This window comes from Vanacampus margaritifer, chromosome 7, assembly GCF_051991255.1.
Source record: "Vanacampus margaritifer isolate UIUO_Vmar chromosome 7, RoL_Vmar_1.0, whole genome shotgun sequence".
Lineage (NCBI taxonomy): Eukaryota > Metazoa > Chordata > Actinopteri > Syngnathiformes > Syngnathidae > Vanacampus > Vanacampus margaritifer.
Genome location: NC_135438.1, coordinates 10,601,149 through 10,616,379, shown reverse-complemented (window position 1 = coordinate 10,616,379; position 15,231 = coordinate 10,601,149). Strand labels below are relative to the sequence as shown.

Sequence of the window (15,231 nt, the reverse complement as noted above, 5' to 3'; positions counted from 1 at the left end):
CCATTTGTGACCCCTTACAAGCGACAGAAAAAAAACAAAAGCAAGACCGAGCGAAAGACACATTTGCCTGTTTTAGAGCGTTTTTCCTTACCTGTCCAACCTCGCCGATCCCTCCCGAGCCATCCATTCGGGGGCGCTTGCACTCAGCCCCTGTCGAGTCGAGCAGCGAGGCCGCTGTCTGCCCATCGGGCTCCGGGTCTCCTCGCTTCATTCCCCGGACAGCAGCAGGAGCACCGCCCGCGTTGGGGTGCACTCCGGCCAGGGCTTCTAGATCTCTATCCCGCTCCATAAGTCCGCGGGACACGGGCAGCATGATAGATGCAACGTCGGTCGACATTAACATTGAGGAGAAAAAATGGTTCTTATTTCTCCCCTATGGAGGTTATCTGAGGGCCCGCGGTTGTTTTCACACTTTGTGCTTGTAACTGAAGGGTAAATTAACCAGTTAAAAAACGCATATGCCTTTGAATGAGCCCCTGTCAAGCACAGACTACATAAACGTGAGTTAGTACGGTAAAGATATTTAAATATAGCGCCTACTATTTACGGTGACGCCGCCTTTAAAAGAGGCCTACGCTATGTCTGATTACAACAAACCAAATAAATCAGCAGCGATCACAACAAATGGCTGCCTACCGCCAAAATGTCCATTAGGAATATGCCTCTTTTTTTCCCCTTTTCGTTTTACAGTGAGGGCCGCTCGTTTAAGAGGCACAACATCCTACCGCAACCTCAAGACGAAAAAGCCCCTCAACATGTCGCCTAATGTTTCCTGGTAGACTTGAACCACAAGAGCCGAGGTTCACGCAAGTCGAGCCCGGTCAAGAGCGCTCTCTTGCCCCCATAATAGTCCGCGAGTGTCCCCCCGCATGGAAGAAAAGGCTGACGACGGACGCGGTTGTTTTTTTCCTTCGCGGTTGTGTTCTTGCCTCCGTCAAGAGTGTGTTCTCTCTCTTTCTCTCTCTCTCTCTTTCTCTCTCTCTCTTTCCCGGTGCGTTCTAGCGGCGTGTGCTCGGGGGAAAAGGAAACCGACCTCCCCTCCCTCTTGGCGAGTCTTTCCCCTCCTCCCGTCTTCCGCTCGCCTTTTGAACGCAGAGCCACGCAGCCCGCAAGTGTGCGCAATGTGCCGCAGTGCCTCCATACATTTATGCGAGGGGCGGAGGGGGTCGAACCCAATGGTCCAAAGACACAGATGTTCATACTGGAAGCCTATTTCCGCTTTAGCTTCTTTCCCATTTCCACTCCTGCGTTTTTCTCCATATTAGAGCTTATGTTTTTTTTTTACGCCCCCGTGGCTCTGCTCTTTTAAATAAAATTCCCCAAGTTCTTACACAACCGAGGACCGAGGCCCAGTGTTGAGTAATGCAGCATGGAGCCTTGCCTTGTGCTCCTCTGGTATTTTTATTGCTTGTATGACACCCAGTGGTCAAAGGCTACCATGGGAGGCTAATGAGTGTGCAGCAAAATCACAATTCAGGGCAAAGTTTCTTTCAAAAAAAGATCTAGGGGAGCTCTGTGTCTTTTGGCAATTTATACATTAAGCGTGTTTGCAATCGCACATGAATTTTAAATAGGCTTCTGTAGTAATAAAACTGTAGGTTTACCACAGAGCTCTTTTAAAGCTGCAGTAAAAAAAATAAAAAATACACAGCAAGTATATTTTTAACACCATCTGATTCTAATACAGAAAGTTTAAGTTAAAGGGAATTAAAGCTAATTTGTGTCATGGTGTTCTAGCAATTATGAAAAGAATTGTAATTTAAATATTTTAACAGTTCTGTGAGTGAAACTAACACTAACCAGGTTGTTAAACAACTCAGCACTGTTCCCACTCTACCCCCAGACTTGGTAAGTAACTCTGGCACAGTGTAAAATGGTTAACTATTTAAAAAGTGTTAATTCAACTCTACAAGTGTGGAGCTATATAACCCGGAAAAAGTGTTGAAATTGACTCTGTCAGAGTCATTTAAACACTCGACTATTTGCTATGTTAGTTACTTTCGGTTCTAGTGCCAACTTTGATGCGCGTGGGTTCAGTTCCCACTCAGTGATGGTATGCATGGTTGTCTATCTGGATGCCCTATGACTGACTGGCGACCAGTTCAGGGTGTAGTCTGCCTGGTGTAGAAAATATATGGATGGTAAAGTTTTTAAAAAATAAATATATACAAAGAGGTCCATGAAGTTGGTTAACTGGCTTTGAATGAAGACTGGCAACAACCATGAGTTGAAAACCCCTGAACACTTATACTGTATATCAAAAAAAAAAAAATATATATATATATATATATATATCAAATGTATACACATTCCCCTCATAATCAATCTACACCATGGATGTACAACATTTTTCCTGTGGGAGATGACTTCAGTTTTTAAAAATTCCTCAGAGGGCAATACTAAAATAAATTAAAAACTATGATGCAACGACCAAACAAATTTAATGGCCTCAGGGGCCATAAGTTCCACACCCTACAAAAACACATTCTCCCAGTCACAAGTGTTACAGCTGAACGAACACAAGATGTCTCCAATACTTAACGCAAGCCCTGGAGACATTCATATGTTGCTAGAAAACTTTTCCTGAACCTCACCCAAGTCCTGATTGTCTTACTCATACGTACACACCCAAGGACTGTGGCCCACGACCCTCCCATTCATGAATTGGAAAACAAAAGGCTGTCAGGGCTAATCAGTAAAGAAGTTTAAGAACAGCGACTCCAAAGCATCCAGTGGAATGCACAGGAAATTATTTACGAGTGGAGGGACGGCTTCAAATTCTCCGTTGTTTACCTAGCACCAGCTTGGGGGCGGGGCGGGTGCTAGTGGGCCCAACAGGCCCTGCATATACAAATCATCATGAAGATGAAGAGTAGACATCTAGGCCCAGTTATGAGCCAACATACATCTTACACTTGGCAGAAGTATAGCAATGAGTTCTAGTGGGGTACACAGACAGGCTGCTCATAGCCAATTTCTAGAATCCGCACGAAACGCAATTAAGTTTTCCTGTTTAACTCCTGACAGGCTCACATGCTTGTGTAAACAATGCCTCACTCTTTTTAATAGAGTACCACTTCCAGTTTTAACAGAGGGTGGTGGCCATCTTAACAGACAAATACACACCCCTCGTGCCCTTGGAGAACTTTTATTGGTGGTTAAGTGACTAGTATCGACTGCCTGCAAGAGAGAACAGAAGATACGTGATCAGGATTGGAAAAAAAAATACAAATGTCTTTCTAACAAACGCTGTTAGGGCATCTGGCCAGGTCGTTGCAGTTAACTTCAAGTGTCTTCCATGCCTTAAACCTAAGAACAGAAAATGGATCAGTCTTGATGAATAATTCACAGCTCTCATTACTAAATCATTGTCCATCTGTCATAGATAAGAGCAGCCACGACTGGCCCTCTTGTCGTTTTCAGCCAGGATTAATAGGGTTTGTTCAGGGTCGACGGGGTGTAACCATTTTACTCGCCATCAATGGCCAAAACAGCCCTCGACGCACGGACCGTTAAGCGTCGAACAGATTTCAGTCGAACACATGAAGTCAACCTGAAATAAAGCTTACAGTTAAACCATGTCGGGTCACAACTAACATTTTTCGCTTGTAGTCCTCCTTACCTCCTCATTCAGGTCTTTGATGTCACCTTCAGGAAGGAACTGGAAGGTGCTCATGGTGAAGCGACGGATTTGAGCATGAGGGGAGGGAGCTTGAGGATCAGACAGTACAACCTGAGAGGTCGGATCCAAGGGATTGGGGCATCTTGATACAGGGAAAAGGTATTACAGATAAATACTTTGTTTCATTTTTTTTTGTTGTGACTGTAAAGCTGCCGCACGAGGTACTCCAACATACCCGTTGTAAAGCAGCACCCACACTGAACTTCCGGAGCGCGAGTAGGCCACGCAGTAGTGCACCAACAGCTTCAAATTGGGATCCGGGGCGTTGAGCATCCGCACCTCCAGGTAGAGGGGTTTCCCCAGCAACATCTGCAGGGGCTGGTGGTACTGTGGGTAGTAGCTTGTGTACTGAGCATCTGAAAGAGGGCGCATTGGTATAGAGGGAGGAGAACCAAATGATTTGTTACCCTCACAAATCTCAGTTTTGCTGTAGAATGTGGTCTGCGGCATTCATCCACATGAAAGCAGTATAACTGCTGAATGTAGGACGGAAAAAAAAAAAATCTGTGCCTACCTTTTGCCAGGCGGAGCTGGACACCAAACACCCCCTGGGTCTGGACGGCTGGCCCCAGGGTGGGAGTTTTAACCAAGTAGCTCACTGTTAAAGCACTGCCTGGTACAAACCTGCACTCCACAAGCAACCTGTCGGTGAGTAGAGACACAGAAACATGTGTATCATCAAGTTTCAACTTCAATAAAACGAAGGCCAGAGTTTCTTGGACATGGAGGACTTGTTTCATTGTAACCAAGCAAGGAGAAAAAAATGGGCTGTTGCAACAATTGGAGGTGATAAAACTACATAGTAAATTGTGTGCATGAGTACATTTTACTCTAAAAAGGGTCTATTTGGTCCTACTCTAAACAAAGTAAAATTTACACTTGTTTAGAAAAAAAGTTACACAAGGGTTGAGGAACAAACTCACAACCTTCAGCTTGGGAGACTGCCCTTCTACCACCTGAGCTATGCCACTCCTTCTGTTTGCTAATATCTGAACGGAGACCAAAAACATCAACAATTCTAGCTGACACGAGCGATATGCTAACACAGTAAGAGTGGCTCAGGGAGTAGATTGGCTGTCTCCCGATTTTTATAGGGAATAGGGAATTTCTGAATGAAAATTTTTTAAGAGTTTTTTTTTCATGGGATAGGCAAATTCTCTCGTACACGGAAAAAATATTTTTGGAGTAAAACTTACTCTGCTTATTTTACTCTGTTCAAAGTGAGACCAAATAGACACTTTTTAGAGTAAAATGTGCTCATGTACAAAATTTACTGTGAGGTTTTATCACCTCCAATTTATTTCAATTATTTTTTTGGGGGTGGAGGCAAAAAGGCTGTTTTTAGAGTAAAATGTACTCTACGACATTTACGGTGCTTATTTTTTTGGTATGTTAAACGCTTACAACAAAGATCTGAATTACAGACACAGAATTTTACTGTTTTACAATACTTTGTCCTTTAGTACGTGTTCAAATTCAGAGGACTTTAAAGTACAACAAGATGCAAAAAAATAAAAATAAAAATCAGCATTAGATTTCGGACAGTATTGTATGCAGTACATACAAAATGTAAGAGGTTACTGGCATAAGATTTTTGCATGATGCCCTTTAACATTAAATCACATTTATTCTCCTCCATCCTTATCTTAGCCATGATGTGATGACGTCAAAATAAAAAAAATGGAGACGTCAAAACGTCATCTTTGACAGAGCAGCATTTCAAATATATGCTGTACAGAAAGCGAGAGGCTTTTACATTTCTGTACCTAGTTGCTCCCACTGATAACACATTTCCACAATATTTCTGCTTTATTGTCACCGTAGAAGCCTTCACAAAAGTTCTAAGTAAAAGCAAAGTTGTTGTATTGTCCAGTTCACACGTAACATCTAAATCAATAAAAAAAAGCAAGTTGGTCTGACCTGACAGGAGAATCTCTTGTGATGCTGCCATAATTGAGGCTGATAGTCTGAACTGTGTTGACGACTTCCACCATATAGATCAAAGTTTTCCCAACTTCCTGTTAGGGCAGAGAGAGGGCACACCGTTTACACACACACACAACTATTCCAGCATCAAAGAATCCCAAACAGCTTGTTCTGATTCAGCATTTTAATATTCAAAGGATGTTCCACTCAATAAAAGTCACCATTCTGCGAGCCCCGCAGCCATCCATGGGGATCTTGAACAAGGCGTAGTCATAAGTCACTTTCACTGGTTTACAGGTGGAGTTGTTGGCAACCCCCAACAGGGCCGGGGAGAGAGGGGGCTCCGTGAGGGATGCGGGCACCGAGAAGACAAAGTGGCGGTCAACTGTGCACTCTGGAAAAAAGAAAAAACACACACACACACACACAAACACACACTGGAGTACATGCATGGTTTTGTAAAGGTCAGGCAAACTAAAGGTCACAACGCTCAGGAGGCCATTGATAAGACCCAAGGTCTATTACACCCTTTCACATTCAATGTTGCTGCCAGTTTGCTGCCCTTATTGTGCCGCTACAAATCCAACAGCTGTTATGCTTACAATTTTGCACCCAAGGAACTCAAGTGCTCCCTGCTAAGTGGTGTGAAAATGCTTTTGGTGGAAGGGGGGGGACACAGACACACAACTCACCATCCATGCGGTAGTAGCAGGCCGGGGGATGCTTGCTGAAGCAGCAGCCCATAGAGAGACATGACGCCCGAGATAGCGGACCTTGTTCACAGGGGAGCCGTTGGTCCCGGGGAAGGTCGCAATCTTACAAAAATCAGGATAAAAGGACATTTTCACAGTTGAAACAAAATGTAAATTAGCGTTCATTTTGTTAACGAAAACTAAACAAAAATATTTGAAAACTAGACTAAAACCCTCATTAATAAACAATAGCTGGGACTAAATCAGTATGCATTTTCGTCGACTAATGAAGACAAGACCAAAATGTACTTCACTTAATAAAATCTGGACTAAAATCTATGGACGTTTTAACTTCTTGAACCAAGACGAGAACAGACAGGAGGTAAAAAAAAAAGAAGAAGTAAATTTTAGTCATCACATAGCATTAATTCAAGGGCTAACAATGTTAATCCGACCGCTAACTAATGCTGGCTAATTTACTAGCTTGTAGCAGAGCCATAGTAACTAGAACATTTTGTGTGAAATAGTTTTAGATCCCAAATTTTCTAAATTATCTGCTGACAAAAAATATACAGGGGTAAAATAATTGTCCTGACTAAAATGTTGACAGTTTTTGTTGACTAAAACTAAATGAATAAAATGGTTTTCTTGGACTAAAATGCTAAATTTATAGAATACTAAATAAAAAGGGGATGAGGTTGACTATGATAAAAACTAACAATCGTGATTGTTAGATTAAGACTAGGGATGTAACGATATCCAAAAATGAGTTCATACTAAAAAAAAAACAACAACAATATTGTGCTTTTGTACATAACAGAAATGCATATAAACAACCTACAATCTCTAATAACACTTAATATTGAAGCACTTACTTGCTAATGCACGCACACACATTGAGTTGCTCCACATATTGACTCGGTACACAAGCATATTACGTTCCCCTTCATCTGACCATTAGCGTGGATTTTAAACATAGAAGGGCCAAAACATGCTTTGTGAAAATCAAACTGCGCTAAAAAAACTAGCCACCAGAGGGTGCTAGAACTGCGCAACTGGAAATCAACCTGAGTTTGATGTCGATGATATTGTGGCAGTTTTAATATCGCGATACCGCCGTTATTGATACATCCTAACTAAATTTAAAAATGTCCGATAATATTAACACTACTGTAGATGCCCTAAAATAGCCTTTGAAGAGCACACAAAAGTACCTTGTCCAGATGAAGAAGTGGCACCCGGACAATAAAACCGAGCCTCCATTTTGCCACTTTGAGTCACATAGATGACGCTTATGAAGAACATGTTATCCTTTTGACACAAAATGTTTATAAACAAGTTAATGATCAATTATGCACAAATGTTGCGTGCTCAGTGTGAACTCTTGAGTTCATACTTGCCTGCACACTCATGTGACAGCGCGTGTGTAACTGCAGGCTAAAATGGATGTTGCCATCTTTTCCTACGCTGGCCGAATACCCACAGTGCTTTGGAGCATCCTGGACACTCATTTCCTTCCCTTGTGCATCTGAAAAAATTGGAGACAGTTACTAGCATTTTCATTTATGCACGCGCACTATATATCTTTTTACACTGGACCACATCCAAACTTTTTTCCCTTCCCCCCATTGAAATGTGCAACAGAGCAGTTCCCCTGCAGCAAATTAAACTCACGCAGAGCTGATTGTAACCAGATGCATTTCATACGTATAGCGTACTGTACATAGCGGGGGTCAAAGCACATGCGCACCTTTAACAACAATTCCAGATATCGGACCAGGTGGGAAATGAACGCGCATCTGATTGGAGGAGCAGAAGACTTTGGGCTTCGGAATAACGAGGGGGCTAATTGAAGTCTTGCCAGGCGCAGGTTTTTGTGTAGGCGCAGGCGGCTCAGTCAGATGCTGGGGATCGGGGGGGTGTATTGGCGAATAGGTTGGATAGTTATAAGGAGAAGGGTACTGGTAGGCGCCACAAAGTGCGCCAGCGTGAGGGTGACAGTTTGCTTGCTGATGTTCCTCGCGGAAGAAAATGGGTTCGTGGGGAAAGGGATAGCTGGGAAAAGCAGGAGCGGAAGCAGGAAGTGGATTGTGATCTTCGTAGAAAGATGCTTCATATGGATTGTTATAGTCATATGCATGGGATGGAAGCTGGTAATGTGGCCTTGGCGGCTGTTTTGGTGGACTGGAAGGCATCTGAAGATAATCCAGAATTGTGGGTGGGTGGGGAGCTTGAGGCGCAGCAGGTTGACTGGCGGGCTCTGAGGCAGGAGGAGAGATTTGGTCAAAATGAGGAGACGGGAAATGAGAGTAAATGCGACGGGAATTATCTGGAGATTGAGACATCTGATTCTGTGTTGACGGTGGTATAGGATTTTGGGGGTACTGGAAGGGATGACGCAGGGTTCCAGGTTCACTGTCTTGGGAGAGATGAGGGGCACTGACAGGCTTGGAGCCAGGAGGGTAGACCTGCGGAAAAGTGGGTGATAGAAAGCCAGGGTAAGTCATGTGAGGATGAGGATGATAATGGGGGTGCTGGGCAATCTGGTCCTGGGTTGAAACTCCAGGCGCAGCAGGAGAACTGGCTGGAGAAAACCACGGGATGGCAGCCTGTGAGCCCGGACGGTCGACGTGGGGCAATGTGGGGGGTATTATGGATCCTGGGTAAGTAAGGTGTGGATGACCAGGAAGTTGGGCAATCGGATCCTGAGCTGACGGTCCAGCAGTTGAGGGGTAGGGAAAATGAGGAGGCGGGGCCTCGGGAGGACTAGCTGGAGAAAACCAAGGTGTGATGTCTGGAGAGGAGAGCTGCGGAATTTGTGGGTTTGGTAAGCCAGTGTCGGTAGCATGGTGGTAATCAGGAAATTGAGCAATTGGCTCTTGGGCTGAAGATGGAGGCGGAGTCGAAGGATTATTAATGTATGGGACATGGGGATGGCCAGGAGAGCTAGAGCAGGACAGGATCATTTCTTGCTCATCAAAAACAATTTTGAGTTTGAGTCCTTCCTAAAAAGACATGCAAAGAACATGTTCAGTTTCGAAAGTTTGTTGCAACAGACAGTGGAATATTTTTTTTTGTGACAACTTACACCGAGACAAGGAGCAAAGAATGGGACGAAGAGGATGAGCTCCTCCGGTTGGGAGTCAACGCGGTATGCGCACTCGGCTGACACAAATGGAGCCCAACCTCCGTTTACTGCAAAATACGTTGTGAGTTTGCCAGTCGGGAAAAGGTTACATTTGGACAATAAATAATGAGGTATTATATATACTGTCCTTTTTTTTCACAGCGTTGCACAACACTCCACCAGCACAGCATCTTTTTCTCAGTGTTTCGGCATTTAATGCTGAGTCATGCGAATGAAAATAACTGAATAATAGCTCCAACCACATTGTAAATTACTCCATGTGGTTTACACAAAGAGTCAAGGAAATAAAACCCAGTAAATGAGCTGTAATCCTTTGACAATACGTGTCAAATTAATTAGAATCTAGAAATATTTTTGGGGTCAATGTTGGGAGCTGAGGTACTGTTAGGAAAACACAATCCTGAGTAGGGCTCTATGTTTAAAAAATAAAAAATCAAATCATCGATATTGAATCAACTTTCCTTTTCATGCCTGATATTGATTCCTAAAACTATGAATCGATTACTTTAATCTTTTTTTCCCATAAATTCATAAGACAGGTTTTTTTTGTAATGTACTGTTCACATTAATTTAAAAGTATTTTCTTTCATTTATGAAAGACCTGACTTATTGCACTAAGACAATTCAGAATCTTTTTAATTCATATTTTGAATTACAATTAAGAAAATATTTTCATCTCACCCTTGCAGATGTCAAAGTTTGTGTAATATGAGTGATTATAACACATGCTACTTTCATTAACTAAACTAAATCATTTTACCAGTCATTGCCTCCACAAAATTGTATTTGGAATTTAATGTTTGTGGAGTTTTTTTTCCCATGTCCTTGATATTCAAGAAGATCCATAATTAATCAATATCGGATTGAAGTGAAGGGAATCAAAACGAATCAGGAAAAATCGAAATTGAATCGAACTGAACTCTTGTGAGTCTAAATTGAATCGATTGAGGAAATTAGAATTGATACCCAGCCCTAGTAGTTTGAATATTTTTTTTTCTCTCCACAGTGTTTCTGCATTTAATGCTCTGTCGTGTGTATGAAAATTGATTAATAGCTCCAACCACATTGTAAATTACTTCATCTGATTAACACAAAGAATCATGGAAATAAAAAAACAGTAAATGAGTTAAATAATCCCTTGACAATATGTATCAAATTCAATCAAATCTAGAAATATTTTTGGGGTCAATGTTGGAAGCTCTATGACTATGTAAAAACGTAACCCAGTGGGATAAAATACAATTACAAACCAAGAACTCCCAGCACGGGTAGATTGTTCTCTTGCTGGTGTAGATGCAGCGCCATGCCATAAGGAGAGCAGAGGACGTCAGGGATCGACGATGCGGTCGTAGGCGTGTGCACTGGGCAAGAGAGCTTCAGTGGGTTGCCCCACCAAAGCATGGGGAGCACGTAACTGCCGTTCTGGGAGAGCAGAGGAGCAGCTTTTTTTTTTTTGGTCAAGGACACGCCGAGCAAAGTGAGGAAGGACTGTGTGAAGGGTACCTCCTGGGTAATGTAGCATGCATCGTATGGCACCGTCATCTGAAGGTCACTCCATGATGTCCTCACTGTGTAACCACAATACAGAGCGAGATGCAACAGCGAGACGGGAGAGGCTCTTCCTGTTCAGAAAGTGGAAATGGTTCACTTGGAGGGGAGTTATGTTAATATCCATTGGTTAGACGTCATTAATCGATTTGCCACCATATTGTGAATGGATAATCAATTTCATAAAAAAAGACTGTTTTGAATATGACTAATGAATCTCATGTGCGTTCGGAACAGACAGTATCCTAAGTCAGTAGTTACTTGGGAGTGATGCAATAAAGTATATGTGTTGCACACTGCATCATTTCTAGTGATAAACAATTAATACCCTTAACAATTTGCGTTGGCACAGTTTTCATGCCTTGAAATTAGACAACAGTAGCCTTGTTTTCAACAGGGATGTGATTTGACCAAAGTGAAATTATCTGACTAGCTGGCACCCAGCTAGGTCCAGGGCAGTGCCCTGGTGGGGGGACAAGGGGGGGGGGGGGAGCTCATGGGTTTTCCGTGTTTTTAAGTACTTTCAATGCACTCACATGACAAAGAAATAGACAAAACAACAGCATAAATTTTCAATGTATATTGAACTATCCCATATAAAATGGCAGTTTTAGTCAACTCAAAATCAGTCACATTCAAAAACATTGGACTGCCTTTGCTTTTAAAAACTATCACTGAGAATATCATCATATCTAACTCATGTGATTACTAAGTTAACACATAAATAATGTTGAAGAGTTCAAATTTCATGAACAAATAATTATATCATGACCAAATGAAAAGTAACTCATATTAGAGCATACCACAAATGTCTTTGTTATAGCAGAAGATGTTATCTGTCGGAGTCATGTGCATACACAATGAACTACTAAAAAAAAAATATATAAAAAAATAAAATAAAAAAATCGATTTTTGGGGGGGGGGGGGGGAAGCGGAATTCCGCGAATTAGCGGAAAAATCACATCCCTGTTTCAACGATAAAGACGTGTGGGGTGGCCAACGTTGTAATGCTCATTCTGTTGGGATCGCGCCGAATGATAAGGTCTTTGTTATGATAGGTGACTATAAACATTGAAATAGTGGAACAGCAGCATTCGGCATATTTGATTTTTTACATGTTCTATTTCTCCTCTTGGCAGCCCAAACAAACTGCGCCAGTCCACGCTAACCCTTGATAATTACAAGAATACATGAAATATATTTGACCTTTGTCCACTAAGAGTTGTGAGAATCCTTGTCCTGAAGCTGTGAAGCTCATGAAATTCTGATCACACAGCAGCACGGGCTTCATCGCCAGCCACTCAGATGCATGTGGAACCCAGTCAGATGATGATACCAAGACTTTTCCCGGAACACCAGAAAACCCTAGCACATAATCAAATTTATATACAGTGCATGAAAAAAATTATCTGTAAAATGGACTCATGGGAACATGCCATTTAATTCTATAATGAGGAAGATGATACCTGTGAAATCACTTTGAAATCCATCTTCTGCGTCGGACAAGCTTTGTGACCTGATGGCTTTACCTTTGGTCCAAGTCCATGACAAGCTCTTCTGGGGAGCAGGTTCATTGGGTTTGGATGTACTGGAGTCTTCACCAGACGCTTCAGCTTGAGACCAGAACTTATTATAAGCACTTTTGCTCGATTCGTGCATTTTTCTTCCCTGTACAAGGAGCTCATCAAGGTTCCCTTTCGGCACATCATGTTTGGCCCCTCCCCGTTCGGTTAAAGATGAGTCGTCGTGGGCTTTGTGGGCTGAAATACGGCTCCCCCGCGGTGTTGGTGGTACAGAACCACAGAGGTGGAACAAGTAAATGGTTACTATAAATAAAAACAAGATGTGGTTTTTCCTTTCTTCGTCGCAATACATCTCTAGTTTGTTGACGCTTCCGCTTGTGTGTCGACGGACTAATACGTGCAGGTGAGGCTAATTAAGCGACATTAAGCTTGGACCAACCAGGGAAGAGAAGGATGTATAGGTCGGACGCGGGTGACGTCATAATTAAGTGACGGTTGATTTTTTTTTATTTTATTTTATTTTTACAAAAATGGTTGTGTACAGCACTGTAAACAAAATAAATGGGCCTAAAAAAGTTAAAACTGAAGAAAATCTCACCTGATCAAAATAAATAAATAAATAAAAATACTAGTCCAAAACAAAACAAACAAAAAGTCACAAGTCTCGATTTTGTGTGTAGAATGTTCTCTATAAACATTATTAATAATCATAATATAATTTGTTGTCCAAACTGAGTACTGTTATATGCATTCTTTGTATTCCTCGTGATAAACACTGCACATCAGCTGATGGCCGGATACTTTGAAAAATAAATAATAATAATAATAATAATGTCATGTCAGCAGACGACGCTATCTGTTCTCTGTCCTTCCGAATAGACATCCAACATTTTTTATGGTATTACTCAAGCATCTGGACACTGGCTATTCTGTACTTAAGCTAGTTATGATGAAAGTAAAGTTGCAGTCACAGCAGGATTTTACAGCCTTTTGGAGGGATAGAAGGTGAGGACATATTTGCTTGATTAAGTCATGAGGGCTTTTTGTGTTGCTGTAAATGTTGCTGCTCCAGATGGGACCGCAATGTGCTGCAGTGTCCATTTAAAAAAAAAAAAAAAAAAGACAGAAGAAGAAGGAGAAAGAAAAAAATACTCTGGAACTCATTTGGAATGTTCAAATGTATGGTGCTGCTTAAGTTTTGTATTGAAGGGCGTGGAAATTGGTTGGACGTAAGTGGGAATGTGAAGAGAAATTTCAAAAAAAGATAGAACGAATAGTCCAATTAAAAGCCATATCTGAGAAATATAATTATAATTGTAAAGGGCCCTCTACTTAAAGAAAATGAAGCATGTTTGCCATCATGAAGCAGGCTGTGTCAACGGCAGCATTTAAAATAGATTTGAACTTCCAGTCTTGCTACACTGAGAAAAGATTGCTGGGATGTTCACTATTTAAAAGTAGACTTTCCAGCTGTGACAGCTGCTGCTCTAATATCTTCCCAATAAGCACTTCTCTGCACAATGGCTATTTTGTGGAGGTCTCTGTCAAGGCCCACAAGTTGGGACATGAACAGAAAACGCCACTGACTCAGAATTGGTGTTAAAGCGGACCCAGTATGCTCTCACAACATATATAAGCATCATTTGTGCAACCTAAAAGGCCAATTACATGCCATTCAGTGATGACGGCCAGTCAACCTCCAATTTGTTCCGAAATCAAGATGAGGACATCCTTTCTTGAGTCAAAATGTTGCAATAATAAAGCATTTATCAACTGTCCAGACAATGTTTTAAGTAACATTTGTAGCATTCCTGAATTGGACAACCTTTCGGAATGTCTTACTTTCCTGCCTAGCCTGGAGTCCTTTCATGCTACATTAACGTTTGTTTGAGATTTGACTTGGAGGGGAAGAAATGGACCTTTCGAATTTCACTTCAGTATTGTCACAAAGTGAAAATGTGTCTTGAAGACAGACTAAAAATGACAGTTAAAGAGTCAATACAATGTAAAACAAAGACCGTTGACAGATAAACAAAATCTGCTTTGTGCGTTTTTATGCGCTTGCTCCATTCCTATATTTTTGGGGTGATCCACAATATGTAGGATGCTGATTTTTCCAGGTTGAGAAGCTCACGTTACAAGTCAAAAAGCCCTCTCAGCAAATGAAGCAGAGGAAGTCATTATTATGTTATCTGCCTTCATGCCACCTCCAGCAGCACAAAGCCGCCATTGTTGTCCCTGCGCTGACGACGACCTCCAACCGTGTGGGCTCCCCTGAAAGATCTCAGGCCCGAGGGCAGAGATGAGCTGAGGCCGCTTTCAAAACATGCTTTTGTCATAAGAAGAGAAGACCCATACTCACTTGAGCTTTTCTCTCATCCAACACAGGTAGTGAAAAGCTTTAGTGGATATGCAGCGGCTGACTGCTGCTGAGCCTGTAAAAACATGGCATTATTTGAAAAATCCACTACATCTGTATTATGTCACAAGTGAAACAAGCACTAACGGCCTCACTCACTCCAGCTCCAAAGTCACCGCTTTCGCTTGAACAATAACACGAGTTCAATAGAAGTCAGTTGAGCCGGACTGTTATTTTGTAAACACCGGCGTCTATGCAGGCCTTAGCTGCAGTTGGAAGTTGCCACGGTGATGCTCGCTGCTATCACTCACGCTGCAATTTGCTGTCAACTGGATTTTTGGGCGCTGGTGTCA

General features: G+C 42.1%; 2 protein-coding genes across 5 annotated transcripts in view; both read right to left on the bottom strand.

Annotated features, from left to right (window-relative positions):
- rbfox2 (RNA binding fox-1 homolog 2) overlaps positions 1 to 1,125 on the bottom strand; it is a 43,910-nt gene extending 42,785 nt beyond the window's left edge. Inside the window, exon 1 of one of the 4 annotated variants that reach the window (XR_013294697.1) lies at positions 92 to 1,125. Coding sequence is in view for 2 of the 4 variants with exons in the window: in XM_077569902.1 (XP_077426028.1) it covers positions 92 to 343 (252 nt within the window). In the remaining 2 variants the exon portion in view is untranslated. The remainder of the gene's footprint in view (positions 1 to 91) is intronic. The other 3 variants (XR_013294696.1, XM_077569902.1, XM_077569901.1) reach the window with 3 other exon arrangements.
- A 2,007-nt stretch (positions 1,126 to 3,132) lies between these two features.
- Positions 3,133 to 12,942, bottom strand: LOC144054604 (uncharacterized). The gene is made up of 16 exons (XM_077569740.1): positions 12,463 to 12,942; positions 12,203 to 12,361; positions 10,952 to 11,070; positions 10,699 to 10,870; positions 9,389 to 9,495; positions 8,051 to 9,305; positions 7,701 to 7,828; positions 7,515 to 7,611; positions 6,301 to 6,423; positions 5,830 to 6,002; positions 5,603 to 5,700; positions 4,197 to 4,324; positions 3,858 to 4,038; positions 3,623 to 3,764; positions 3,477 to 3,553; positions 3,133 to 3,309 (listed from the first exon to the last, which is right to left on the bottom strand). The coding sequence occupies exons 1-15, from the start codon at positions 12,869 to 12,871 to the stop codon at positions 3,479 to 3,481; spliced, it is 3,366 nt and encodes a 1,121-aa protein (XP_077425866.1). The 5' UTR covers positions 12,872 to 12,942; the 3' UTR covers positions 3,133 to 3,309; positions 3,477 to 3,478.
- Positions 12,943 to 15,231: the final 2,289 nt, after the last annotated feature.

Bases quoted from the DNA above. Each gene is read 5' to 3' on its own strand.
- LOC144054604 (XM_077569740.1), bottom strand. From the start codon at position 12,871: ATGTATTGCGACGAAGAAAGGAAAAACCACATCTTGTTTTTATTTATA. The intron at 7,612-7,700 runs GCAAGTATGAAC...TTGTGTCAAAAG, and splicing joins GCTGTCACATGAGTGTGCAG to GATAACATGTTCTTCATAAG. The intron at 4,325-5,602 runs GTCAGACCAACT...ACTCACCGACAG, and splicing joins ACAAGAGATTCTCCTGTCAG to GTTGCTTGTGGAGTGCAGGT.